The sequence below is a fragment of the Zootoca vivipara genome, chromosome 8 (genome assembly GCF_965207765.1).
Source record: "Zootoca vivipara chromosome 8, rZooViv2.hap1.1, whole genome shotgun sequence".
NCBI lineage: Eukaryota > Metazoa > Chordata > Lepidosauria > Squamata > Lacertidae > Zootoca > Zootoca vivipara.
This window is the reverse complement of record NC_142591.1, coordinates 29,804,672-29,832,418: the sequence shown is the minus strand read 5'-3', so window position 1 is coordinate 29,832,418 and position 27,747 is coordinate 29,804,672. Positions and strand designations below refer to the sequence as shown.

The 27,747-nt window shown below is 38.4% G+C and overlaps 1 protein-coding gene across 3 annotated transcripts in view; it reads right to left on the bottom strand.

The window, feature by feature from the left end:
- The window catches only part of CDKAL1 (CDKAL1 threonylcarbamoyladenosine tRNA methylthiotransferase), a 250,115-nt gene that overhangs the window by 35,989 nt on the left and 186,379 nt on the right, over nucleotides 1-27,747 (bottom strand). For all 3 annotated transcript variants that reach the window (XM_035126314.3, XM_035126316.3, XM_035126315.3), the window contains one exon: nucleotides 21,022-21,084. In XM_035126314.3, the coding sequence (XP_034982205.1) occupies nucleotides 21,022-21,084 (63 nt within the window). The remainder of the gene's footprint in view (nucleotides 1-21,021; nucleotides 21,085-27,747) is intronic.

The window sequence follows — 27,747 nt, the reverse complement described above, 5'->3', positions numbered from 1 at the left end:
TGAATATGCTAACACTTCTCTCTTCTTCTGCAAGGGCCATGAGTTACGAAGTTTAGTGTGGTATATGTGAGGCATGTGAAATGTTGAACATACATACTTATTTGTGTCCTGCGCAGAAATCATCTTATTTCTTGAGATTTCCAGAGGGAGACACAGCTTTATAAGCAATCATATAGGACAGGGTGGCTGTTAGGACTGCAGACCTGTCAGTCACATGACATAATCATGACGTTGCCATCAACGTCAAGGAAATAACTGGGAACACAGTCTAGGTGAACTTCCTATTCTTCCTTTGCAGCTCAGCTTCAATGCCCTAGTGCAGCCAATCCTAGCGGGGCTTGCTCTCTAAGCATTAACTTTAGCCCAAAGGACAGAGGTTTCCCACTGACGATATAGGACAAGGATCAGCTCTAAGGCCAAACTTGGCCCTCTGCTTGCTTTCATGCAACTGCTAACCCAGAGAAAAAAGAGGTGTTTGTGACTGAAAGCAAGAGTGGTAGTTATTGGAGCAAAATTCGCTGGCAGTTCACACTGGGAGATAGGTAGCACGCCACACCTCCCTCAAAGTGCCCCCCCCCAAAGTAGTCGCTGAGCAAGCATGGAGAAAACTTGCACACAGAAATCCCTAAAGCATTCAGAACAGTAAAGTGCAAACCTGCCTCATACTTCCTCAGGCTTGAACTAGACATTACAGCAAACACAAAGCTGCCATCCAAAACAGCCGTCCATTTTTCTTTCCTCCCCTTTGGCTTGTAACATCTAGGGATGCTGAACGCATAACATGTCACCACATGATAATTTCCCCTGCCCTGGCAAGGGGTAGCGAATGACATGTAGTGGCTAGGGGAAACGTGCAGCCTGATGACATCATACTTGAATATGACTAGACATTACAAGGGAGAACGGAGGAGACAACAGAGGGCTGATGTTTTCTGCATCAGACTTGTGGTTGCCATAACATCAAATTCCAACCCCAGTCTTGTTTGTAAATCAAGATTCTACTCAACAGACTGAAATCCTCACTTCTCTCATGTTGAAATAAACTAACTGCAATGCAACTTCCAAATGGAAACTAAGACCCACCACAGTAGGGTAGGTCTTAACACTATTTTGTGTTGTCATTTGGGAAACTAATCAGCCCCCCAAACCCAAAGATGCTAGAATTCCTGCTTTCACAATCATGGTATTTTGGATGAAACAGATGTAGATAACACATTGTAATTTTTTTTAACGGACTAGGCTTACATAGGCGTATTTTATTTTATTTATTTCCAGTGTATGACTGGATCCCATTGCAGATCATTGCCAGTGAAATAGAACATTTACTCTGAACACTGTGGTGCATGACAATAAATTTCACACCTCATTAGTCAAGGAAACCTTAAACTTTTTATCAATGCTTGGTGGATTGATATTCATGACAGATTTCTTTCATCGCCTCAATTTAAGATTCCATGGTTGGAAAAATTACTCACTACAAGAAAATTCTGGTGCATGCTGTATTAATTCAAACTACATAAGAGGCAGCCACAAGCATGATATAACAGACTTGGAAAACTCCCACACCCTGCATTTGCCAATTCAATATCCTTTACAAAACAGCACAGTGATATCTTCCCTCTATCTCCCAAACCAACTAATAAAATCCCCCTCAATATTTTTCCAGGTCAGCTGTATTGATCATGTTGCTGTGTGTGCTATGCTACTAACAGTCCAAGAGGGAGATTTTGTCATACAGAGCTAGAGAAGTTACTAATACGGTGAAATGATTTTTTTTCAAGGCTTATGGCCTTATCCCAAGAGTTAGCTTTGGCTGCAGCAGGAGCATAGATGCCTGGCACTGAAGATGCACCTGCTGCTGATATAGCTCTGTTCCACTTGCTTACAACTGTTGTTAATTTTTTTATACCACACAGAGAAATCCACGGGAAATCAGGGAAGCGGTCTCAAAAATTGGTAAAATATAATACTTATAAATTGTTCTCAGAGACAGAAAATTCCATATATGGTGCAAATATCGTTCATAACATTTAATTATGCAGTTTCATCCACCTGAATTTTCATTCAGGTTCCTTTTCATTCTACATATTTCTACTATGAACATTCTGCAGTGTCATCTACAGCCACAGAAAAAGACCAGTTTGAGAAACATGGCCTGTGGTATTACATACCCTTCTTCTACTCAAGGCAATGGTAACTGTGCTGGCACCAGCATGTTCAAAAGGAGGTCTAAATTTACACAAGTATTATTTCTTCAGGCAAAAAGCCTGCAAGGGTAGCTGTTACAAACAATGACTGCAAGTAATTAAAAATGTATACACTGGACTCTGTAGGGGCTCATTCCATTCCACACTATTCAATGAGGACATCTAACTGAGGAAATGGAACAAGCTATTTAAAAAGAGAGAGAATGAATTCTTTCCGTATCTTCCTGAAAGATCTGCAGTGGGTTATTGTAACACGAACCATTTTAGTCTGCCTTGATCAGACAGCAAGACCACCATTGCTGCAGCCTGATAAATCTTGGTCATTTACCTGACTATCATGCTCAGTGGTATTATAAAAGAATGGAGAAAACTGATAAGCAGCAAAGGCTATTTGAGAACGCTGGGTAACACATTAACAAAAGCCTGTATGAAAGATTAAGGTAGCTTAATACAAACTACTTGGAGATTACAAAATGGGCCTGAATTGTTATGGTACCATTATTTTAACAGCTCCTGGTGCTAGCACAAGCCTTTTCCAGACATATTTGACTTACAAGGGTAGAAAAAAGCTATTTTCTCTTGTCAATTTCTATGGTGAAAATGATAGTTGAGGTCCTTGGTTGGGCAATGGGAGCTGGGGGTGGCCACATGTTACAAGCAAGGAAAAATGGCAGATTTCCTATCATAAATGTAATCTGTAGGCTGAGGCTTTTCCATCAAGCCCACCAAATACATATTTTTTTCCACATCCATTTTGGCTTTTGTGTATCTTTTGTTTTGTTTTGCGCAACTTCAGATCTCAAGAAGAATTCTGATAAACATAAAAACTTGTGAAGCAGGTCTTCATAAAACTATTCTGCTACTATTTCAGTAGATCCTCATAAAGCTATTGTGCTATTGTTGCTTTTGAATTTCTTTCTACTAACACAAAAAAATTGATTATAATGTTTAATCTTAAAAGCACCGGGTTCATACACCATAGGAAACCATGGTTTCACAGACCACGCATGAGCCACAGTGAGTTTTTGGGTTACACATTTCCCCCCCACCCTCCCTTTTCTTTAAGCTATGAGGAGATAGCTGACAACCAAGCAATGAACACTTAGCCCACAGCAAGCAGCGCTAATCATCTGATATTGTGAATTGTCCCTATGGGACTAGGATATACTAATCTTTAACATTTAAACTTGAGAAAACTGATAATGCTACATTTTCATCACACATGGACTACTGAACTAAATTAACAGCGATGTAGCATAGGTAACAGAATAACACTCTAAGTGCCCTACATACGGTATATTTGTAAGAGAGCCTAATCAATTGCAATGGAACTGATGTAAATTGTAACTTCCAAAGGTACTTTTTTTGAAAGCAAATATCATTGGGTTGGATATAACTATCTCAGACAGTAACCTATCTAGTAGTGGAATTGCATTTATTTAAAAGAAAATATTTAGGATTTATATATTTTGAGGCGTTAACATAAAAAGTTCACCACAAAATGGCCAAAACAAGCTTACCGTATGTAAAAATGGGAACAGTCTAAATGAAAGGACATACCAATATTTTAATTGTAATATGCTGCAGTGGTACAATAAAAATGCTAAATATTAATATTCAATTATAAATGAGAAAACACATTGTTTGAAAAAGTAAACAATAGTCTTCCTCCACACCTCCTCCAAACACTGAAAACTATTCTGTGATATTTTGTTGAAAAACTGTTCTTATTAAAAAAAAGAGAGAGGAATATTAGCTCCCAGTGACGTTATACAGTATTTAGAAATGTTCTAATTAAAGTTACTTATACAACAATAACTGGGACACGGGTGGTGCTGTAGTCTAAACCACAGAGCCTAGGGCTTGCCAATCAGAAGGTCGGCAGTTCAAATACCCGCAATGGGGTGCTTGGTCCCAGTTCCTGTCAACCTAGCAGTTTGAAAGCACATCAAAGTGCAAGTAGAGAAATAGATACTGCTCCAGCGGGAAGGTAAACGGTGTTTCCATGCGCTGCTCTGCTTTGTCAGAAGCAGCTTAGTCATACTGGCCACATGACCCAGAAAAACTGTCTGCGGACAAATGCCGGCTCCCTCAGCCTATAGTGCGAGATGAGCACACAACCCCAGAGTTGTCTGCCACTGGACCTAACGGTCAGGGGTACCTTTACCTTTTTATACAACAATAACAACACAAGAGAAACAAGTTCAACATTTGCTTGCATATCTTTTGAAATGAACCTGCTAACTTTTCATCTTCAATGACCTACAAATTAATATCAACTGTTTTTTCTTTGCAATTAAAATATTTATCAGTGCTGTGTCTTCATCTTATTAGAGACAGCAACAATGATTTCAAAACAGTCCCACAAACTCTGTCCTGACAGCATTCCTATCTTGAGCAGTTCTAATATGGAAATCCAGGTATAAATTCAGGTAATGAAAGGAGTCAAACTGCTCATAAAATGTCACCTTATTATGAGAGCCCACATCACTTCTCTGATACTGTATTGTCAATCAGTCAAAAGGCTATCCTTGTGACAGTAATTTTGGCCCGATACATGCCCCCAAACAAAGACAAACCCTAAAACTAAATTTCATATTGTTTTGACAGCTTTAGCAGTAAAATAGGCCAATTCCTTTCTATAATGCTCTCTAGGAGGCAGCAGCTGACTCAGTATTTGACAATAAATAAAATGTTTATAGAACAAGAAGGAAAGAAAAGGTGACAATATATTCTACTGTGCTTGAGGAGGCAATTAGAAAATAAACGATTTAAAAAAAAAATCAGATATGGTGGATCAGCTGCACAAGTACATGCAGAAGTTAATTTGAGCCAGAGCTCATTCCCACAACTTTTCAATGTAACAGATGAGCTCTGGAAACATGTGCCTGTCACTGGTTTTGTCTCCATCTACTTCTCCTTGCCTTCCACCTTACCAGTCCCAAAGTGCACCAGCCACCATAGGAACTAGAGGTGAAGAATACTTCTGATCCAAGTATCTTCAGTTAAAAATATATTTACCGACGTAACTCTGCATTACCATTAAACCTGAGAAAAAGAGGAGGAGGAGGAGAAGGGGAAGAAGAAGAAGCCCCTTCCTTCATATCCCAGAGAGCTAGTCTCAGAGTTCCAGGCTAACCACCAAGATGTAGACTTGTTTTGGTTCTGTTATAAAGCAGCTCTTTAAAGTAGAAAAGGAAAGCCAGACAGCACTTTGACATTGCAATCCCATGAGTGTGTCTATCTGCAGCATTTACATATATCTAATAAGTAGAGCAGGTAAAGTAGAATGACAAATATATAATCTCCAATGTATGTTGTTTATAATTTAACTTAATTAGCTGGACTATATCTATCCCTTCGTACTCTTCCCCCCAAGTATTCATTAACAAGTATTTCCAACTGTGCAAGATATTACCATCTTTTTCAAGGTGCAGATGGTGTTAAAATGCAATCTAAAAATATGATTGAAGTTGCAAAACTGAGCACCCCAAGTTCATTTAAAAAGGCGGGCAAACAAGGAAGCTTATTTGGGGTTAATTAGTTTGTATTTTATCCAGCCCTCAATTAAAATAAAGACTCCTGTTCTCTGCTGTAATTCTGAAAGAATACTTACGGTAGCTTTTACAGACCTCCCTGAATAACCCCATGAGAAGCAGGAATTAGTTAAACATTACCATTCCTGTCAACATGTTCTTTTGCCTAAAGATCACAGTTGCCTTCCTGATTGCACTTAGATGTTTCAATGTATGAAAAAAGTCCATACTTACAAAAATTACTTAGAATGGGGTTTCACAAAGGCGGCACATGAGAACAAGCTGAACGAAATTATAATGGGAGTGGCAGGCCTACCCATCTGACTGAGAACATAAAAATGAGAAACACAGTGACAATAGAGCAACAGAAGATATCAGACACAAACACATTACAGCAGGATGGTGCCCTCCTGATATATTGGAACCACAGTACCTAGGACAACACTGAATCTCTACAAACCAAGTCCAAATAGGAACAGGGGGACTGCTATGGAACAGTGCAGTAGGCACACTGTGCAAACTCAACTTTTCTATGCATGACACGTGTTTGCAAAGTATTGTTTCTTGCATTTTTGGTTTAACACTAAAGCACTGAACCTACTACTAATATTTATTGTGTTCACTTATCACCAGTGTAGTGTAAAAAAGAAAACTAGTAGCTTTAGGGCATTCAGTTGGGGAATCGTTTCAGCCAACAAGAAAATACTACTTTTGAAGATGAAGAAGAAGAAACTAGGTGAACATTCAGTTTGTCTTTATTTCAGATGTAGTTCTATTACAAGTACAACGAGATCAACAGTAAAAATTCTCATCTTTTAAAAAACTTAAACTCCTAGAAGGCCAAAAAATGAGGCCTAAATATAAAAAGGAAATTGATATGATGAATTAGGCCTCATTCACAAACCAGTGTAGTGTAAGCTACTATAGAGTAAGATGAAAAAGAGCTGTCAGAAACATGCAAGGCAGGAGTAGGGGGGAGTCCAGACTAGCCACTTGTACATCAACAAAAAGATAGGGGAAAAAGAAGAGGTTTTTCATAAAGTTGTATATGTATAGCTGTACATTTAGGAGTGATTACATTTCACAGTAGTGGGAAAGAATGTGATCAGGTGACCCAGTTGTTATTAATCTCAATATTATATGTGCATTTGAATTTTCTTCTATTTTTCAAAGACCAGTTAAGTTTTATTCATTTCACAACCTAATTACATCTATTAGTGTACAGTGTTAATATTAAGAAGCACATTAACTACATAGCAATAGAATTATAATAAAGATAAAACCTATTATTAAAAAAAAACTATTGCAATACCATACGTGGACACAGAAATCTGCTGCTGGGTTATAAGTGCTCCACTCAAGTCCCTCGACTGGAATCTGGAAAGCATTCAGATTATTGCAGAGGGTAAATCCAACCACCTTGCACCTCCCATTGAAATACATGGGGGCTATGAAGTAGCATGCTTAGTAGACGTTAGTTCAAGTAACGTATACTCAAGGTCAAATTATGTAAACCCCAAGTGTTCTCTGTGTCACGTATTATGCTGTAAAACAAACACTGTGCAGCAGCAGGTTTTGAGAGTGAAAAGGCAAATTCATTTTAATGAGCTGAGGTTGAAGGTTTGTGTTTTACCATTAAAATATTCCTTTGATCTTTGCCATGAAGAACAAACAATTCCTGTGCTTTCATCCGTAAAGAACTGACTTGACTTCTACTGAGCTGAGGTTGTGATCTTTCATTTCAAAAGAGAAATGTGACTGTACTGTCACACGGTCACAGAACCTAACAGCACTGCGTCAGAAGACTCGGGATAGTTATGGCTCTAGAGGAGCTCTGAAAAACAAACTGACTATTCACAAAGTTCTGCAGACCCAGTTACCATGCAGTGTGCGCAGAGATGCCACAAAACCATTCCTGAAGCCTCAGGCAGACTCTAAGAGGTCTCCTCTCTCACACCTCATGAGGTGCTTACAGGATTAAGATGCACCCCAGTGTTTTTTTTGTGCACTGAAATATGGCTTCTGAACACAGGAATTATGTGAGCCAGCTTTTGAGCACTTGCCACTGAAGCTCTTTCACAGTCTAAAGAGAATCAGAAGTGAGATAAACATATTCTCATCATGTAGAAAAAAGAAGTGTGGAGAATACTGTAGCTCCCCCACTTTTCCACTAGGTGCTAAATGTATAGACAACGTAAGAATTAGGAATGGGTAGGTGAGAGAGGTAAAAAAGAGAGGAGGTCAAAGGGGAAAGGAAGATAGGCCATTCCACCATTTTGTAAAATGCCCTGATTGTATTCTAGATGACACCTAGTAATATATTTCAACTGAGGCTTATACATCTGAATTATAATATTTATACCCCACTTTTGAACAGAAACTGGCTACTGCCCAGCAGTCTCCCTGCCTGAGCTGACAGAGCTGCTATCAGTGGTGTTGAGGACTCCCAGACTGTTGGTTCTGGGGGACTTCAACATCCATGGCAAGACAATTGGCTATCTATGGAATGGCTTAGGACTTCATGGCTACCATGATGACCACAAGTTTGTCCCAGCCCAACACATGTGGCAGTCCACACTCTGGACCTTGCTTTCTCAGCTGGGCATGAGAGGGTGATCTGAAAGTGGGAGATATTGATATCAGTTCCTTGTCATGGTCAGATCACTTCCTGTTGAGATTTAGATCCATGCCTTGCACTCTGTCCTCTATGCCACCGGCTCTTTCAACAACTACATCAATTTTTCTCTGCCTTCATCAAATATAATTTATGAATGGTATGCTTTGCAAACAAAGCCAACAGATCTGATAAAAAATATTTGAGAATATCTCTGCAAGCCCCAAAATGATAGACACCATAAAATATGAATTTTATTTCTTTTACTGTTTATCCTCTCTTCTTTTTTTCCATCCAAAAAACTCCCACTGGAGAAACTCACAGGTTATGAGAAAGAAAAACAAGTTAATAACGAGGGTTATATTTTCTATACTTATTCACCTTGAGGCAGTTAATAAGACCAGAATCAGTTCCCAATAGAGAACTCACCATTGTTAATTCATAAGGATATATTAACTATTATTATAGACAACACAGCATCTTTAGCAGTTACAATGTTCAACACTGAAATCTGACTTATGTTGCTGTACAGTAATAATGAATGGCAACATTATCAATGAAGCTGCTTCACTGCATCTTCTAGATGGTTTTGTTTTATATCTGTTTGTATGCAAACTCTATGTGTACCCCTGCATTAGTAATATATTGTTTTTAAATAATTGAACTTTCATTCTAATTATTTTCTGCATATTTCTTATTTAAAATAAAATACCAGTACAGGTGCCTTGCATCTTACATGAGGGTTAGGTTCTGGGGGTAGACATGTATATGCAAAAACACATAAAGCCAGGAATCCCCAGAACCAGCCCCCTGCAAGGTGGAGGGCTGCATGCCCAGCTTTGGGAAGGCGGACAAGGGCTACGGAAGGCTCTTAGAGTCCTCCCTCCTCCTTCCCAATGCCTGATAAACACTTGCCTGGCTTTGAGAAGGAGGCACAAGGGCTCTAGGGCCCTGCCATGATGGGGTGGGGATGCCAGAGCCCTTGCACCACCTTTCCAAAGCCAGGTAAGTTAGCAAACGCAACTTTGTGCAGGTGTGAGCACACCCTTCTAACCACTTCCCACTCTCAGAATTTGCGACCTGAGGCAACTGCCTCACTCTGGCTCATGGTAGGGCCTGGCCCTGGGCAGGGTGATATAAATAGTGTGGTACTGAGTGTCAACTTTAGTATATTATCTTGCATTTAAAATTCAAGACCACAATCTTCTTTCTTATTCATAATTCTTAGGAGGCCACCAGCTTTCATGATCTATTTGGTAAGGAAGAAAAAAGCTTTCAGAACCATAGCAGCTTGTAATTATTTAATGGTAGGGGTGAATGGATCAGTCTATTTTTGGTCTATGTCAGTTTTGCATGTGTTCAAGCATAGGTTCCTTCCATTTCCTCATTTTTTAAAATGCACACAAATGCAGTATTTTTCACTAAAATGCACAATTTTATATATTTTCAGCTAACATTTACACATATTTCCTCCCAAAATACACATTTTGTTCTATTTTTATAGCATAATCCAAATAAAAAACCCTGTATTTTAATCTATGTATTAGTCCAAAGAATATGAATTAGGTCTGTTTGCTTAGAAAAGTAAACTGAACGAAATTCATTACCAACTATCAAATTGCAACTGCTGGGTGTGATTTGGTGGGGAGTCCTGCATGTAAAAAATGTCTCAACATGCCTGTGATCTATCACAGTATCTTGCAGGATCATTTTTGCACAGAATCATTAAGGAATCCAGCACATCTTAGAACTAATAAATCAAGGCTCCAGATATGTTAAAATTAAGGCCATTTAGTCATCATGGGAGAGAGTGTGCAGAATAGCCAACCTGGGTTTGTTTGTTTTCGCTCTGTCAGCAACTGGTTTTTCCGATTTCTTGATAGCTTCCTAGGGCAGCATTTATTTTGTCCCAAACTACACGACTTAATTATAATGAAGACTATGCCAAATGTCTTCAAGTAAACCTGATAAATATTTACCCTAAAATAAACCCTGTCAAGACTAGTTCTACTAAAATTAGACCTGTTGGTTTTTGTTTTAGCTGGCAGGAAGATGTGTAGATTGCACCTTCCACTCTCCACTCTCTTTTGTTATATGTTATGTTCCAAAGGTTTTGAAGCAAGAGAGAAGACAGGCTGGAAAGGCAGAGAAATTTGTATTGGATCTTTCTGGTTGCTCAGCTTAAAAACAGTTTCAGATTTTTTTTTGGATGTTTGGGGAGAAAATCTCGCCAAAGCACTACATCATTTGCATTACTTCCCCAAGTAGCTCAGTTGAAATGATGCAGCTTCCATCCCCCAAAACTCAGTCTTCCACATTTATTTATTTTATTTACAGTTTGACTGTGCTTCACCCCACCAACGGAGTTGTGTCAGAGCCAAGGTACTATTGAGTGCTTTTTACACCTAGTTGTGTTAAGGTAATTTCTTTGGAAAGTACGTACAAATTCTATTTTTCTACCTTTGAAATTTAGCATTTAAACTTCTACAAATGTCTTTGGAACTGGAAAAGAAAGATGCCTTCATGAACATAGACAGGTAAAACTCCCAGGTGACTTGTTGCCTAGGATCAAAAAGTGTAATGCTTTTTTAAATGCACAGGAATTTAATGTTTATTCCTAGCTTTGTCAGAGTGCTGATAATTTGGGGTTTTCGCCCACCCTAGCTATAGTACTAGTAAAGCCAGACACCTGAAATTTAAAGAGCTTGATTATTTTGATAATTCTTATCTTTACACACCAGTTTATATAATATTTTAATTGAGACATCTCATAAATGTTGTGGAATACAGTACTGTGGCTTTCACTTGATGCAATCAATGCCTGAGGTAATAAAGCAAGCAGGTTTACATAAAAGCTTAACTTTGTTTTATGTATTTGATCACCCGCAGCATCAAGCTATATTGCACTGTAGAGGGTTGAAAGCATTTCATATACCGGTACTTCCAGATTTATGCTGTCCACAGCAAACAATGGGTTGGAACCAAATGTTCTGCTTCTAAGTCACGGAATGATCCTTTTTGTGAACAGAAACTCCTTCTGTGAGTGGAATAGAGTTCTGTATCAAATTCATAGCATTCTGTGGGTGGCCACATTGACAAAGTCAGCCAGATGTCGACCATGGTGATCACTGCTAATCCCAATACACAAGCAGGACTACCACTAGGCAGGGGAGTGTGAAATGGAAGGACAGCAACCAATATATTGTTCTCATGTGCCAACTACCACCTTTCAGAAGAATGCATTCTCTATCACTCTGACTCTGATCGCTATTTGGAAAACTGGAAAAGCAGTATCCTAGACACAAGTCTGGTGTAAGAGCCAATCAAATCACGATGAATAAAGCACTGAGTATAGCACAATATGTTACTTAAAAACAAGAATGAAGGATTAAAGACACTAAGAAGGAATGTCGCAATACTGTATTTCTAAATATCAGAAGCTATTTGCCCAAGAGACACCACTCTGTAGGTTTTTTTTTATAGCTTATTAAGACTTTTGGGGGGTTAACTTATATGTGGGGCAGGGTTAGGTTGCTAGTCTTTTAAGGTAAGATTCACTTAACGAGCCACATCAGCAGAAGCCCTGCAGAAGGACTTCTGCCTGTGCGATGGGGCTTCTCTACCCGCCATTCCCCAGAGACCCCAAAACTGACTTGGGGGAGAACCCTCAAAGCAGCATACAGGGGGAGGAGAGGAGGGATTCTTTCAGCTGGCAAGCTAAAATGCTTGCACAGACAGAATCTTCCATAGCACGACACTATCTCTCTTTTTTAATAGTCTATGCTGTCATATCTAGATGTTTCATCAGCACAATAGCAGCATTTTAAAAAATCTGACACTCTGCTGGTGTAACTTGCTCCTTCAATCAAACTTGATCATATGTTGACACAGTAATTTTAGGGACTAAAATCTATTAAAATATTTGGTTTTCAATAGGAGGCTTTAATGATAAAGTAACGGTTCCCATCATATTCATATACTAAATGTGAAAATTAAATCCATGTATTTAATGATACTAATATCTAGGAACATATAGTACATATTTGAAACAGAGCTGACTAATCTTTTCTAGGAGATTTAAAATCATATTCACAATTTTGAAGAGGATTTACAAAAAAACCACAATTTTGTGGTTTTACAAAGAACGCAAAACAAATAACTCCAAAGGCCATTTTTAAGTGGCCTAAAATGTAATCTGAAACCTAATTTTAATTATACTGTACAACCAGTCATTTTGATGTGCTCAGATTCATTTATAATCTCTTGTGTTAGAAATGGAAGAAAACTTGACAGCACAATCCTACGCATATCTACTCAGATGCAAAGTCCACACCTGGGACTTTCCCCCATATAAGTGTGTAGAGGATTTCAGCCCGAATGAAACATAATTGAGTTGCTGAACTACTGTGAAATATACACACATGAATGGATCACTCTCTATGTAGGCTCCATAAGTAATTTCATATGTAACCAATTTTTATCTATCAATATAAATGTTTTTAATGTTATATACTGAAATTAACACTCCTAGACATTGACACACACAGACATTAAACAGTAATGCATATATTTTCTTGGTTTTCTTTCTCTGGGTTATGATTAATGCAGCCTATCAGAAGCCAGATGGTGCAAAACCAAAACCATCAATCAAAGTGAAAAGACCACTGAGTACTATTCCACAATGATGTGCTTGCAAATGGAAATTTTGTTCATAGACCCTTGGCTATGATATGCATAGAAAACCATAAACAGGCTTACACAGTCACCAAAGAACTAGCAGAGATGGTCTGTGCTTTGTTAGCTAAAAAGCTGGAAAGGCAATGGTCATTGCTGTGAGGGGGTAAGCTTGCATAAGCCTAAATGCTACTTAGCTTAAAACAAAGTTAAAAGTGAGTTTCAAAATGATTTTCATAATCTTTGCGTTGATGACAGTATCTATCAAACTGTCCATTTGCCACTGATTTAATATTGGATAATGCCACACATTAAGAAGCAGCTGCCACTGTCTGCCTGAGACATGAATTGGCATTTAATGACTTGTCCCGCACAAGCTTTTTAAATACAGTAATCTCAAATGTCTTCATTTTACAATGCACCCCCCCCTAAAGATCCAAAAGAAAAACAAATGCTCATTCCTTATACATTCAACTATGATGCCTGGTTCTTGATTCATTTCTCTTAGTAAAGGAGTATTTTGCACACGCATAATTTAACATACATGAGAACTACCACTGAATCTCACAAACAGTATTTTCTCTCTCCACACAGTGTTTGTGTGTGAAGATGCAAAATATATCCAATGCCTCTCTGTGATCTCATACTCACACATGACAACACTTTTATAAATATCTGTATTGCTATTCACTACATCATCTTTACATTCTATATATTCCATACTTTTTCAACCCAACTATTTCTCAAGGTATTAATGTTCTGTTGTAAATTATTTTTATTTTTACCTGGTGATGCTGAACAAGTAGCAGTGAATTCAACAAGCAGCCTACAGTGGAATAATTCTACTAAAATAAATATAACTTATTTAGGTTATATTGTTGGTAAAATTAATTTCACTTAGGCTTACACTGCTTCGAGGACTCATCTATATACAGTGGTACCTCTACTTACGAATAACTCTACTTACGAATAACTCTACTTACAAATGGAGCTCCGTCTGCCATCTTGGATGCGGTTTAGATAGGATTTTTTCTACTTACGAATTTTTAGATAGGGTTGCTACTACTTACGAATTTTTCTCCCAATGCATTCCTATGGGATTCAACTTACAATTTTTTCCGACTTATGAATGTGTGTTCGGAACGCATTAAATTCGTAAGTAGAGGTACCACTGTATATAAAAATGTTCCCACTGTGTGCGCGGATGTAACACCCTTCCTCCGTAATCGCTGAACCAAATTGCATCAAATTAGGACAAAGCGTACCTTGCCCATCAGGGAGGGATCTGGCATAATTCCCCCCCCCCAAAAAGCACACCTTTCATACCTAAAATAATGATTAAACACAAAAAAGTGGCGTGCAAATTATACATCACCAGCAGAAACTCTGAAGACTCCAGCAGCATCCAATAGAAAGGCAGATTGCGCACTGTCACCAGCAAAAGCTCTTAAGGGTGGCGCCAAATAATGATGTCATCAACCATGTAACTGAAACCACCAAGGCCATTACCAGACAACCCACAGAGCCAAGGACTGGAGATACAGGGCGGAGGCCTTGGCTCTACTTTAAAGCCTACAAACTAGGCTCTGCTTTATTTTACAAACTAGCCCTTGGCTCTGCTTTACAGCCCACAGACTAGGCCTCACCTATACCTTACAGCCTAAAGACTAGGCCTCGGCTTCACTTTACAGACTAGGCCTCAGCTCTACAGCCCTTTAAATACTATCCTGAATGGTGCCCTGGGTGTGGGGATGAGGGGCCCAAATAGGTCATGGGCTGATGTAGGGTGGGGGGAGCCACTGGGTGGGGGGAGGGGGGACGGGATACCTGATGGGTCACTACAGGATGGGAGTAAACACAGGGATGAGACACAACCACGGGGGAGGGGAGGGGAGGAAAAAGCACATAGTCCAGGGGGAAACGGACACATCCTCCCCCTTTCCTGGGAGACATTGACCCTGAGCATAGCTGTCAAGTTTCCCCTTTTCTCGTGAGGAAGCCTATTCAGCATAAGGGAATTTCCCTTAAAAAAAGGGAGAACTTGACAGCTATGACCCTGAGTCAGGCACAGCAACGCATCATGGATCGTCACAGGGTGGGGGCAGCCACAGGGATAACCCACAGCAATGCATGGGAGGGTCAACTAGTAGCTTAAATAAAGTAATATAAGCTATTGTGGTCTCTGGGTAGTCCCACACATAGGTGTCTCCTAAGCTACATACTTGGTGGTGTGCAGATTGCTTCAGGAGAAAAGGTTTTGAAGAACAGAAAGGCTGTAGCACATCGCCCAGAGCCTACTGTTACAAAGACAGGACTGGATCAAGTGACAGCTTTGCAGGGGAAACACTTCATCTGCTTATTATATTATAATGCTGTGGTTTTAATTGCTTATACAGTACTGAAAACCAGGAAATAAATATTATAAATACATGCAGAATTCTGGAAAAGGGCAAAAGTAGGAACGATTCTTAACATCAGCAGGGAGTGGCCTACCAAATTTATACTACTCTGCAATTACAGACACCAGCCATGTGGAAGGATCAGTGATGGAGAGCTTGCTGTTCTCAATGGGAGGGGGGGGGCAGGAGCACCATTTCCCTTCAAAAAGCTCTTCTTTCTCAGTTTTAAAATAAAAAAAATTCCTTCAGTAGCACCTTAAAGACCAACTAAGTTTTTATTTGGTATGAGCTTTCGTGTGCATGCACACTTCTTCAGATACAGTGAAATGGAAGTTTCCAGGCACTTATGTAGAGAAGGGGTGGGGAGGGGTGTTTTTGCTGTCCTAAGTTCACCTGGATTGTATTTTATAAAGATACAATCTACCATCTGGGCAGTTTTTCTGTTTTCCTTCCAAAGCGCTGTGCCAAAGATGCAAGCCACAGAGGTTATCTCAACCCTAGTATATTATATCTTAATGTCTTTAAGAAAATGCTGTAATAAATTTCTTATTTCAGTAAGAATGCCTTTGTGAACAGACTACTGTTCAGCCTGATAAAAAGCACTGGCTCCTATAACATCTCTCATTCTCTTGACAAAAAAAAATCTCTTCTCACATGCAACACATGAAAATGTCTTTTGAACTGAAACAGAAGATACCAAGAAAACAAAATAGCTCAAGAACAACTTGACATGGATTTCTAACAACATAAAGGGATAATGCTGGACTGCATCTGAAAGGATTCATAATGCTGAAGGTGAGGTGGAAAGCGATGTGCTTGGGTACACAATTCTGTATAGTCTGGGTGTATAGTTCAGGGGTATATGGGGTGTTAGGTAGCCAGTGGGTCTGAGCAGATAAGACCAATAGTGGGCCCTGTGATCAGGAAGATGGTTCTTGCATGTGTTGTAGAGGAAAGTGAGGGGCAGATGGGACTTATCAACCTGGGAAGGTAGCCCATGTAGAAGAAGGAAAACTCTTATCTTAAACCTCCACTGCCTTGTAGGATATCTTTGGGAGAAGAAAAGGCTAAGGAGTAAACCCTGCACAAATCTGGAGTCTCTAAGACGGTTGGATGACACCTAGCTGGTGCCAAACACATTGTTCTGCTTTTCTTTGGACCACAGTAAGGCCAAGAGGAAGGTCTTGTTGTCTGGGCAGCCAGGAGCTCCATACACACTGCCCAGGCTTGCACCCTGGAGAGGTCACTTTAGTGCTGCTAATGCAGTAGTTTGACTTCACCCCCAGAGGCACACACCACTGTCTCTCAAGACAAGACAGATGCCAACAATAACATGGGTCATGTCCATCATAAGGAGTGCCTTTACCTTGGTCAGTTTCATGGAAACTGACATCAGTTCCCTAGTGAAGGATCCTTATTCATATTACATGCTAGAAAGACCAAGGAGAGAAATTAATATAATGCTCTCAAGCTAATGAAACAATGAAATATTATCTTAAACCCAATATTGGCTTTATAAGCAGGGAAAATCTGATCAGTACCTTTGTAGCGTATATGAAATATATCTTGTTTTAGATCCTCAGCCTCCCTACTTCTCCAATCAATCAGCTGAATAAAATTCTCAATTTGGAAGTATTCCACATCATGCAGAAATACTTCAAAAATGCTGAAAGAAGTCTCATCAGTTTTAGTCAATTGTCAGCTATGACATCTGTCAGGGTTTTCAACAGGCTCCTGGAGCTTGAGTTAACCTCTGCCTTTGTTTGTTTGTTTTAAGACAACCACTGTGCCCCTGAAGAACATCCTCTGAACTCTTAACAATAAAGATATACCGCAAGAATCACAAACGCAAAATCACAAAACTATTCACGAAGCTGCACGGTCAGTGAAGATACAGCTTCCCACAGTCCTAATCTTGAGCCATTACTAAAAATAAGGGCCTATGCTTATTATTATTTGTTAAATTTACACGCCTCCTTTCCACCAAATGATCAAGGCAGCTAACTATGCAAATGCAATGAAATATAATAAACACAATTTAGTACAAAGTAAAAACATGGAAACAAGATAGGTAAAACACAACAACACAACCACCAGTAAAAACCAACACTTAGGAGCCAAATGTCTGCCTAAAAATGTTTTTGTCTGCTAGCAGAAGGCTGTCAGCGATGGCAAGTAGTTCCAAAGTCTGGGGGCAGCTATCAAGAAGGTTTTTTGCTCTTAAGGATATATGATCTATGACAAACAGGTGCAGAAATTCCTTGGACATTTTTCTTCCCCACTTTTGGTATGCACTGTTATCCACATGGATAACAATAATATTTCCCTGGGGTGTCTTTGGTAAGGATAACAGACTAGACAGAATTTGAAACACAGTCTCTGCCTTTCTATAGCCACTCCATTCCTCCAGCTTTCTCAGTGGTTTTCTACTCCTCTCTCACTCTCCCTTAACACAGTGGGAAGGGAAGTCCTAAGTACCGGACTACAGAAACTCCCAAGAGACAAATTTCTAAATGCAAACAGGGAAATACCCTGCAGCTATGAGGATATACATATACTATGCAATTATTACATCTTATGGTTGGTATTGCATGCGGAAATATTTCTAGCACTGTCCAAAACACTTTGGCTCTAATTCAGAGTCTTGCAAGCACATCCTGGGTTTTGATGTCCTTTCTATTTCAGCAGCCTCACCAAAACCACAAACAAAACTATACTAAAAGCAGTTTGAAATTGTGCTAGGGAAAGCAAAGGAGAGAAAGGCACACCCACCCTTCAAAGATTAGGATTTTGTGGGATTATAGCCATGATGTGGAAATAAGCTCCGCTAAAGTCACTGTAACTAGCTTACTTCCAAGAAATGTAAGAAATTACACTTGGAATCTGTGGAAAATATTAGGAGCTAAAAATATGTGAAGTAAATTAACTTGCTAGGCTGCCACAAGGCAGCTGCATCCATGTATTGAATTACAGAAACTGTAACCTAAAAAAGTTAATGTGATGTGAACATGATTAGGTTACAGCAAATGTTTTTTTTTTAAAAAAAACAATAGCAGAGGTTTGGTATATTGAAGCGGCTTAGTAGGGGAGTAGGAGCTGGAATGCAGAATGACAAAAGGAAAATGAAGTGTTTCAGATGGACACAGGCAAGATATAAACGTGCAGTGTATTGGAGATAATTTGGAACATAAGAACACAGCCTTTTCATCTTCCTGCACTTCTCTTATTTTTCTACCTCCATTTCTCCCAACAAACCCTTACACAAGCCTGTGATCTTGAAAAAACTATTTGCCACTTGATTCTGAAACTTTTGTTATTTATAAAAGGCCCTAAAACAGAGATCAAAAGAACAAGTCTAAGAATTCATATTCTTTTTCCACACCTCCTGATGAGTCATTAGTAAAATAAGTGCATAAACTCACAACTGAAGTCAAAAACAGTTGAGGATACTTTGATATAGTGCCACAAAGGATATGTGCAAGGAGGCAACAGAGGTTACAAATGGCCCAGTTCCAATAAGAGTGCTAATAAAAGAATAATGGAATTTTCTTGTACTGTGAATGGAGAGGAAAAAACCTGTGCCACCAGGGATTTTAGACAAGGGGGGGGGATATCAAAGCTTTGCCTCTTCAGTTGATTCTCTTTATTATATCTTAATTGATCTACTATTACATTTAACTTCAACAGTTCCATATCACAAAATTCCCTTCAGAACTCATAGTTGTCAATCTTTTTTTTAAAAAAAAATACCATTAATCAATTTACACAAGCTTTACCATTTGAAGCATGATGCCTATGATTGCACAGCAAAAAGGAGCACTTGGATGAATTAGCTAAAAACATTTCACAATTACACCTGTACTACTTATATATCATTTTACATATGCCTCTCTTTCTGTGTGTGTCCTGCTCTTCCAAGGAGGTTTATGTACCCAAAATTCCAGAACACAGTATTAATAACAAAACAAATTAAAACTTCTAAAACCTCCTCCTACAAAATTAATAAGCCAGCAGTCATAACACATTTAATTCTTAGCTCAAAATGTAAAAAATCTACAAACCAACAATTAAAAGGAACAGATGGGGGGTGGTCTCACTCTCTGCTGTCTGGCCCACCATGGTCGAAGTGTGGCTATAGTATAAGGCCTTCCTGCACACCACAAAGCAGCCTCCAATTCTCCCTCCATCCAGCCACTAACACTGTAGAGCAGAGCTTTCCAAACTGTGTGTCGCAACACATTAGTGTGTCCGCTGCACAAACGCTCCCAATGCTCCTCCCGGGACTGGAAAGGGGTTAGTTTAACCACTGATTTGCTAGTAAAACTGAATTATTGTGTCGCAAAATGATGCATGTCTAAAAAGTGTGTCACCAGCATGTAAAGTATGGAAAGCTCTGCTGTAGAGGGTGGGTAGAGAAGGGAGGGGAGGGAAAGAAATCATAGAAGAGCAACAGAGGTGAGAAAAGATGAGAAAAGAAAGGGGGAAACAAGGTAGGGCTCTAGCACATTGGGTTCATAGGGAGCCCAGAGAGAAACCACAGATCATCCAGTACATGACCAGCCAGTGGGAGGAGCCACCCCCTTGACAAGCCAGTGGGAGGAGCCATCCTAGACTGATGACTATCCTCCTTATCAAATTCATTTAAAAACCTGAATTACCAAAATTGTGATAAACATGTCATTGCTACCTGACAGGACCATATTGCTATCTGTTTTCCAGATGGCTACCACTAGCTACCTTGAACCATGCTCTTGCTTTTGCCTGTTCAAGACAATGTTGATCGACGGGTAACCGTGATTTCTGAGATTCTTCTGCAGTTGCGAACAGTAGTGTAGGGTGTGTCATTATTCCCTCCACTCAGGATTAATGTGACTGCCCACATACACTGTTAGAGAGATGGGAAGGATCTGCGCTGGAAATTGATTCCCCATAAAGCAGTAGATGCATTCATCACAGTGGGTTAACACCCACATTTTACAGTTTGAGAATCAGTTTTAGACACATAAAGAAAGCCAAGTGCTTGCATTATGGCTGGTGCAGAGGAGGAATGCAAAAGGCCTCCCCATGGAAACTTCACCAAAGGGTACAAATCCTAGCTAGAGGAGTATAAAAGAAAATGACCTTCTCAGAATGGTGCTGATTGACGCTGCTAATGGGTCTGAAAATGTGCAGAGCAAAATGTATCAAGACTCCATTGATCTCTAATGACCTAATTCAAATTAAACTACACCAAGGAAAGGGAGAAAAGGGAAAACCCATAGGAGGTCCTAACAGAGAGTCAGTGGTGCTTTATTTGTAGAAGTAGACAAAATGATTCATCAGAGTCAATGACTGGCTGGTCCAGGTAGATGGGAAAGCCCTAAACTCCAACTGAAGGGAAAGGGTGGTGGTTGTTTTTTACACAGTACGTAGCTCTATCCTCAAAGATTGATCCTAACAGTACCATATGCCCGAGCAACAAGAACCACCCCCCCAAGGCCACCACAGGGGTTGAACTGGTTGTACATCCTTTAGTAGCTTAAAGGGTGTGTATACCATCATCATTAACAGAGTAGTATTACTGACAAAAACATTCTGCAATTTATTTTTACCTTGTGATCATATGGGTTGTACGAGTGAAACAATCTTGACAGTTCTTTCGTTCTCTGTTTTTTCTGTAGAAAAACAAGAAAACATAGTATTATAGGACTGAGAAGCAAAATCATTACATGTTGGATGAAGCCATAGGAAACCTATTTTTATCCTAGCACTATTTGACTGCACATCAAAAATATGCTTCATTCACGAGACTTCCGGTTTTTGCCGCGACCGAAACGGCTGCGCTCCGCGCGAGCTCCGCGTTGAGAGCGTTGTTGGAGAGGCTATTGGGGGTAGCGAGGGCTGCGCAACCCCAAGAAAAGTCAAGGGGGTGACCCTTGGCTGAAGAAATCCGGCGGCGTTGGACAGGACCATCGGTATTCCCCAGCTGAAGGCGGGAGAGCGGAGGGTCCTAGACGCACTCGGATCGAGCGCTTCCCAACAAGAAGCCCCGAAGCCCGGATCGGCGTGTGTGCGGTAAAACTTTCAGAACTTCTATCAACCCAACTACAACCCGGCACTGTTAAGTAAGCAGGATATTTGGCAACCGATATAGAATTAAAAGGAGAGAAATAAGAGGAGTTAGAAGATAAACGCAGTGCCGCGGCAAAGCCAAAAACAGCGAAATCAAATGGGGGAAAGAGAAAGAACGAGTAGAGAGTCATATACTTTGTAGCGAAAAGTAACCGCAAAAAGTGAAAGGTTTCGGTTACATGAAGAAGAGCTATATTAGGAAAAAACCTGCAAAGGGAGAGTTGAAAAAGGACTTTGTTGTTGCCTTTGTTTGAAAAAGGAGGGGAAAGGGGGAAGGAAAGGAGAGGAAACAGCAGCTGGAGTGCGAAAAACCCCGTGAAAATAACCCAGTAAAGAGAACGCGGAAAGGGTGGAGAGAAAAAAAAGACTTACCCATTCCAGGACAATATCTTGAGACTTGCAAAAATGAGATTTTAAATTCAATGACTTAAAATAAAAAGCGATACCTGAGACAAAGATGGAGTAGCGTGGGACCGAAAGGGGTGGTGACTGCTAAATTAGAGGAAACACTAATTAAGAAAGACATCGCTAAAGAAGGAATAAGTGGAGGAAAAGGAACAAAGGGAGAGGAAACAGCGACACCAGAGGACAACAGCAGAACAGCAAAGAAAAAATAAAGAACTGAAGAGAACTCTGAACCAGCGGTAATAGTTTAACAATAGGACTATTTGACCTGAGAGAGAATCGCTCCCGGTGGCCAAATTGAGGATTGGAAAAAGAACTCTCTTTTTTTTTCTGGGAGGATGGCAGGGAAAAAAGCCAACTCAAACATCTTATTGAACCAACAACCAAGAAGGGGTTCAGGAGCCGATATAGAGATGGACATGAGAGAACTGATCCTGAGCTTGAAGGGGGATATTTTGGAAATGAGAAAAGACTTTGGAGCAATGAAAATGGAGGTGAACGACAAAATGAAAGGATTAGATGAAAAATTGGATAAAATGAACGGTAAAGTAGAGGAAAACACAAAATCAATAAAAGAATTAAAGGAACAGGTTAAGGAGATAGATGAAGAGAGTAAAGAAGTGAGTAAGGCAGCACAGGAAAACAAGGAAAAATTAATACAGATGGAGGAATTGCTCAAAAAGGCCTATAAAGAAATTAAAGAATGTAAAAAAGAGTGTGAACAAGCCAAAAAAGAAAGAGATGAATTTAAAATTAAACAAGAAGCCACTTGGGATGCGATGGCTCTGCTACAAATGCAGGCTAAGGAATGTACTCTCAGGTTGAGGGGGGTCCCAGAATCGTCAGAAGAGAATTTACAGTCGAAAATAGTTAAAGGAATAGCGGAGTGGTTACAAATGGGAGAAGAGGAAGTGATGGAAGAGATAGAGACATTGTTCAGAGTAAACTCAAAGAAGGCCAAAGAAAATAATTGGCCAGGGGATTGTATAATAACACTCCATACAACCAAATTAAAAAGTAAAATGTTGAGAAAGGGAAGGGGAGATAACCTAAAAATTGATGGAGAAAGTGTATTTGTGTTGAAAGAGATACCACCACGCATTTTAAAAAAAAGGGATAAATACCATTTCTTGACAAAGGCGTTAAAAGCTAAATCTATACATTTTAAATGGGAATATCCTGAAGGGCTTACCTTCACCTATAAGGGGAGGAAAAGAAGGTTTGGGACACCTGAAGACGCAGATATTTTTTACCGAAGATATAAATCGCAGTTAGGAGGAGATAAAGATCAAGTAGAGAAAGAAGCCCAAAATGAGATAGAGGAGAATATAGATTCAGATAGTGATTAGGACAGCTGAAGACCCTTTGAATAAAATGGGAAGATAAATAAACATAAGAGAAAGCTATTTTTTATAATATTCAAATTTTTCCCTTTTTCTAGTTTTTTTTTTTCCGTTTCTTTTTGTCAAAGGTATCGTGTATTGAAATAAATAAAATGAATCTTAAATTAATCACGTGGAATGTGAATGGTTTAAATGGAAAAAAGAAAAGGAATAAAATTAGACATGTATTGATTAAACAAAAATTAGACATCATCTGTTTGCAAGAAACCCATATTAAGAAAGAACATGAAAGACTATTAATAGACCCCAAATTAGGAAAGGAATTTATAGCAGCCGATGGGAAAAAAAAGAGGGGTGTAGTAATTTATGCAAGAGAAGAACTGGAGCCGGAACTACTATATGCAGACCGAGAAGGCAGAATGGTAATGATAAAAATAAAGCATTTAGGGGAAATAATACATATAATGGGGATATATGCGCCAAATGATAAGAAAACAGAATTTTTTTAGGAGAGTTGAGGCTAAAATGATGGAATATGTTGAAGGGAAAATGATTCTTATGGGGGACCTAAACGGAGTGTGTGATCCAAAAAAAGATAAAACAGGAAAAGGGAGAGAAAGTAAAAAGGGGAGACTACCACAAACATTTTTCAATTTGGTAAAAAATATGGATATGATAGACGCTTGGAGATTTAAAAATGAAATGGAAGAAGATTATACGTATTTCTCTAACTCGAAAAATATGGCAAGTAGGACTGATGCTATATGGGTATCGGCAGAAATGATGAGAAGAGTACAAGAAATTAAAATACAAACTAGAACTTTATCTGACCATAACTCAATATTTTTATGTCTGGGAACTGAGTGGAAAACAGGTATGAAAAGATGGAAACTAAACGACTCACTACTTTTCGATGAGCAGATAATAGAAGGAGCTAAAGAAACATTAAGAGAATTTTTTAAATTAAACAATGATGGGAATGTCGATACGAAAGTTATATGGGACACCAGCAAAGCGGTAATTAGAGGTTATTTTATTAAGCAGAACGCCATGTTGAAAAATAAAAGGGAGAAAGAGAAAAAGAAAATATTAGAAGAGCTAGAGAAAAAAGAGAAAAACCTGAATAAAAACCCTAAAAGTGGGAAATTAAAAAGGGAAATTGGACTATTGAAAGCAGAATATAAAAATAAAATAGAACAAGAGATTGATTGGAAATATAAAATGTGGAAACAAAACAACTTTGAGTTCGCAAACAAACCAAGTAAATATCTAGCCTGGCAATTAAAGAAGAAGGAAAGTAAAAAAACCATAAATAGAATAAGAGAAGGGGAGAAAATAATAGATAATCCTCAGACAATAATGAAAAAATTTGTGAAATATTATGAAAAATTATATAAGAAAAATGAAGATAATGGAGAGGATATAAATAGATACTTAGAGAAACATCATTTGAATATTAATATTAAGGAAAAAGCTAAGGAAATAGAGAAACCAATCACAATAGAAGAGATAAAAGAAGTAATGAGAAAAAGCAAAACAGGGAAATCACCAGGGACGGACGGACTCCCCATGGAATATTATAAAAAAATGGAAAACATACTCCTGAATCCCCTAAAAGAAATAATGAATCAAGCCTTAGAAAAAGGCGCAATACAAGAAACATGGAAGGAGGCCTATATTACACTGCTCCCAAAAGGAGAGGAGGATCAAGAACTAATGGCAAATTATAGACCCATATCCCTTTTGAACAGTGACTATAAGTTATTTGCGGGGGTAATAGCTCAGAGATTAAAACATATACTTAAAGAAATAATACACCCCGACCAAACAGGATTTCTGCCAGGGAGGCAGATATTTAATAATACTAGAAATATAATAGACATATTAGAATATTTGGAATTTAAGATCGATAAAAAAGCAGCATTACTAATGCTTGATGCCGAAAAGGCATTTGATAATGTCTCCTGGGAATTCCTTAAAAAGCAAATAAGTCAAATTGGGATACAAGAGAAAATGCAGAAGGCCATAGGAGCAGTTTATCAACAACAGAGGGCAAGATTAATAATAAATGGAGGTGTTACAGATAATTTTGGGATAGAGAAAGGTACAAGGCAAGGCTGTCCACTCTCCCCATTGTTGTACATTCTGGTATTGGAGGTGTTGCTGAATAAAATTAGAAGTGAAAATGGAATAAAAGGAATAAAGATAGGGAAAAGAGAATATAAAGTTCGTGCCTTCGCGGACGATATAGTGGTGACAACTCAAGATCCAAAAGAAAGCATCCCAAAAGTAATAGAAATCATAAAGGAATATGGGAAGGTGGCAGGACTTAAAATAAATTATAAAAAAACAACATTATTAACTAAAAATATGGACAAAAAAGAAAGAGAAGAGTTGAAACAGATAACAGGATTAGAACTTAAAAAGAAAGTCAAGTACTTAGGTATTTGGATGACGGCAAAAAGTCTAAATTTATATGAAAACAATTATAAAAAAACATGGAGTGAAATTAAAAAAGGGATGGAACAATGGAGTAAATTGAAACTCTCCCTCTGGGGCAGAATATCTGTAGTGAAAATGAATATACTCCCGAAATTGATGTATTTGTTCCAAACAATACCAATTTTGGGAGGAATAAAATGCTTTGACGAGTGGAGGAGAGACTTAACGAAATTTGTATGGAATAACAAAAAGCCAAGAATTAAATACCAGCTGCTAACAGATAAAAAAGAGAGGGGGGGATTTTCACTCCCTAATTTGGAACTATACCATGCAGCAGCTGGACTCGTCTGGCTGAAAGAATGGATAACTTTAGAAAAACCAGAGATTCTAGACCTTGAGGGAGTAGAAAATAGATTCGGCTGGCACTCATATTTGATTTATGGGAAAGTTAAAGCGCACAGGGGCTTTTTAAATCATTTAATTAGGAAATCATTGTATTTAATTTGGGCAAAATATAAAAGTATATTAGAACCTAAGATACCCTTGTGGACATCCTTAATAAATGTGATTACGGTTAAAAAATTAAATATGGAAGAAAAGATTGCCACCTACCATGACTTATTGGAGGTTATACAAAATGGATTTAGATTAAAAAGCTACGAGGAGACCAAAAAATACTTTACGAGTTGGCTGCAATATTTTCAAGTTAATCAGAAATTCATAGAAGACAAAAAATTGGGAATTGCAAAAGAGAAGTCTAAATTTGAAAAAGAACTGATAGAAAATGATAAAAAACTGATTTCACGTACTTACGATTTATTGCTGGAATGGGAGTTAAAGGAAGAACAAACTAAGCCATCCATGATAAAATGGGCACAAGATCTGGGCCACAATATATTTGTAGACCAGTGGGAAAGGCTATGGAAAAAAGATATAAAATTTACCGCGTGCTACAATTTGCGAGAAAATATTTTCAAAATGATATATAGGTGGTATCAGACACCTGAAAAATTAGCAAAAATGTATAAAAATAAATCACCTATATGCTGGAGATGTGAGAAAGAAATAGGAACTCAAATGCACATGTGGTGGAAATGTGCAGAGATAAGGACATACTGGGAGAAGATTTATGAAGAGTTAAAGAGAATGTTAAAATGTAAAATTACGAAAAAACCAGAAATGTTCCTATTAAATATAATACCGGAGGATATAGGAGATGTAAATAGAAAATTATTAATGTATGGTATTGTAGCCGCGAGGGTGCTGATCGCTAGGAACTGGAAAAGTAGAAACACCCCTAGTATAACAGATTGGCAAATACTAATGAAAGAATACTCACAGCTAGCCAGAACCACTGGGAGAATTAGAGGGCAAACAAGACAAAGAATAAAAAAGGAATGGAGGATTTTTGATGAGTATATAAAAACAATTAAGTAAATAACACCCCAAGCAGACAAAACCGAACCAAGGTGAAGGGTAAAGAGATAGATAATAAGGAATTTATTTTGCGGATGATGAAAACGAATAGTACTAGCTACAGAGAGATGACTGGAAGTTGTTGGTATTTTACGTATTGTTTGTAATTTTTGTATTTTTTTTTTCTCGCCTTTTCTGTTTCTTTTTCTTTTTTCTTTTTCTTCTTCTTCCCTTTTTTTCATCTTTCCTTTTTCTTTTTCCGTGTCTTTCTATTTTTTTTTTTGATTGCTAAAATGTAAATCAAATGATATATTGTATCTTTGGTGTTCTTTTTGTCTTAATTTGTATGTAAATATATGTATGTTTTTTAATGATTGAAATAAATAAAAAACATTTAAAAAAACAAAAAAACAAAAATATGCTTCATTCACATATTAGCGCTCAGGTTGGAAAGCTCCTTTTTAATAGTTTCATGTTGTGGAAATCAGAACTTTTCCACCATGTTTTTTTTTTATTGCTGCTGTATCTACGTTGTGATTAATGCAATGAATGAATTGACTGTGGCAATCCTACTGTAAGTTTACACTGATTACTGTTAAC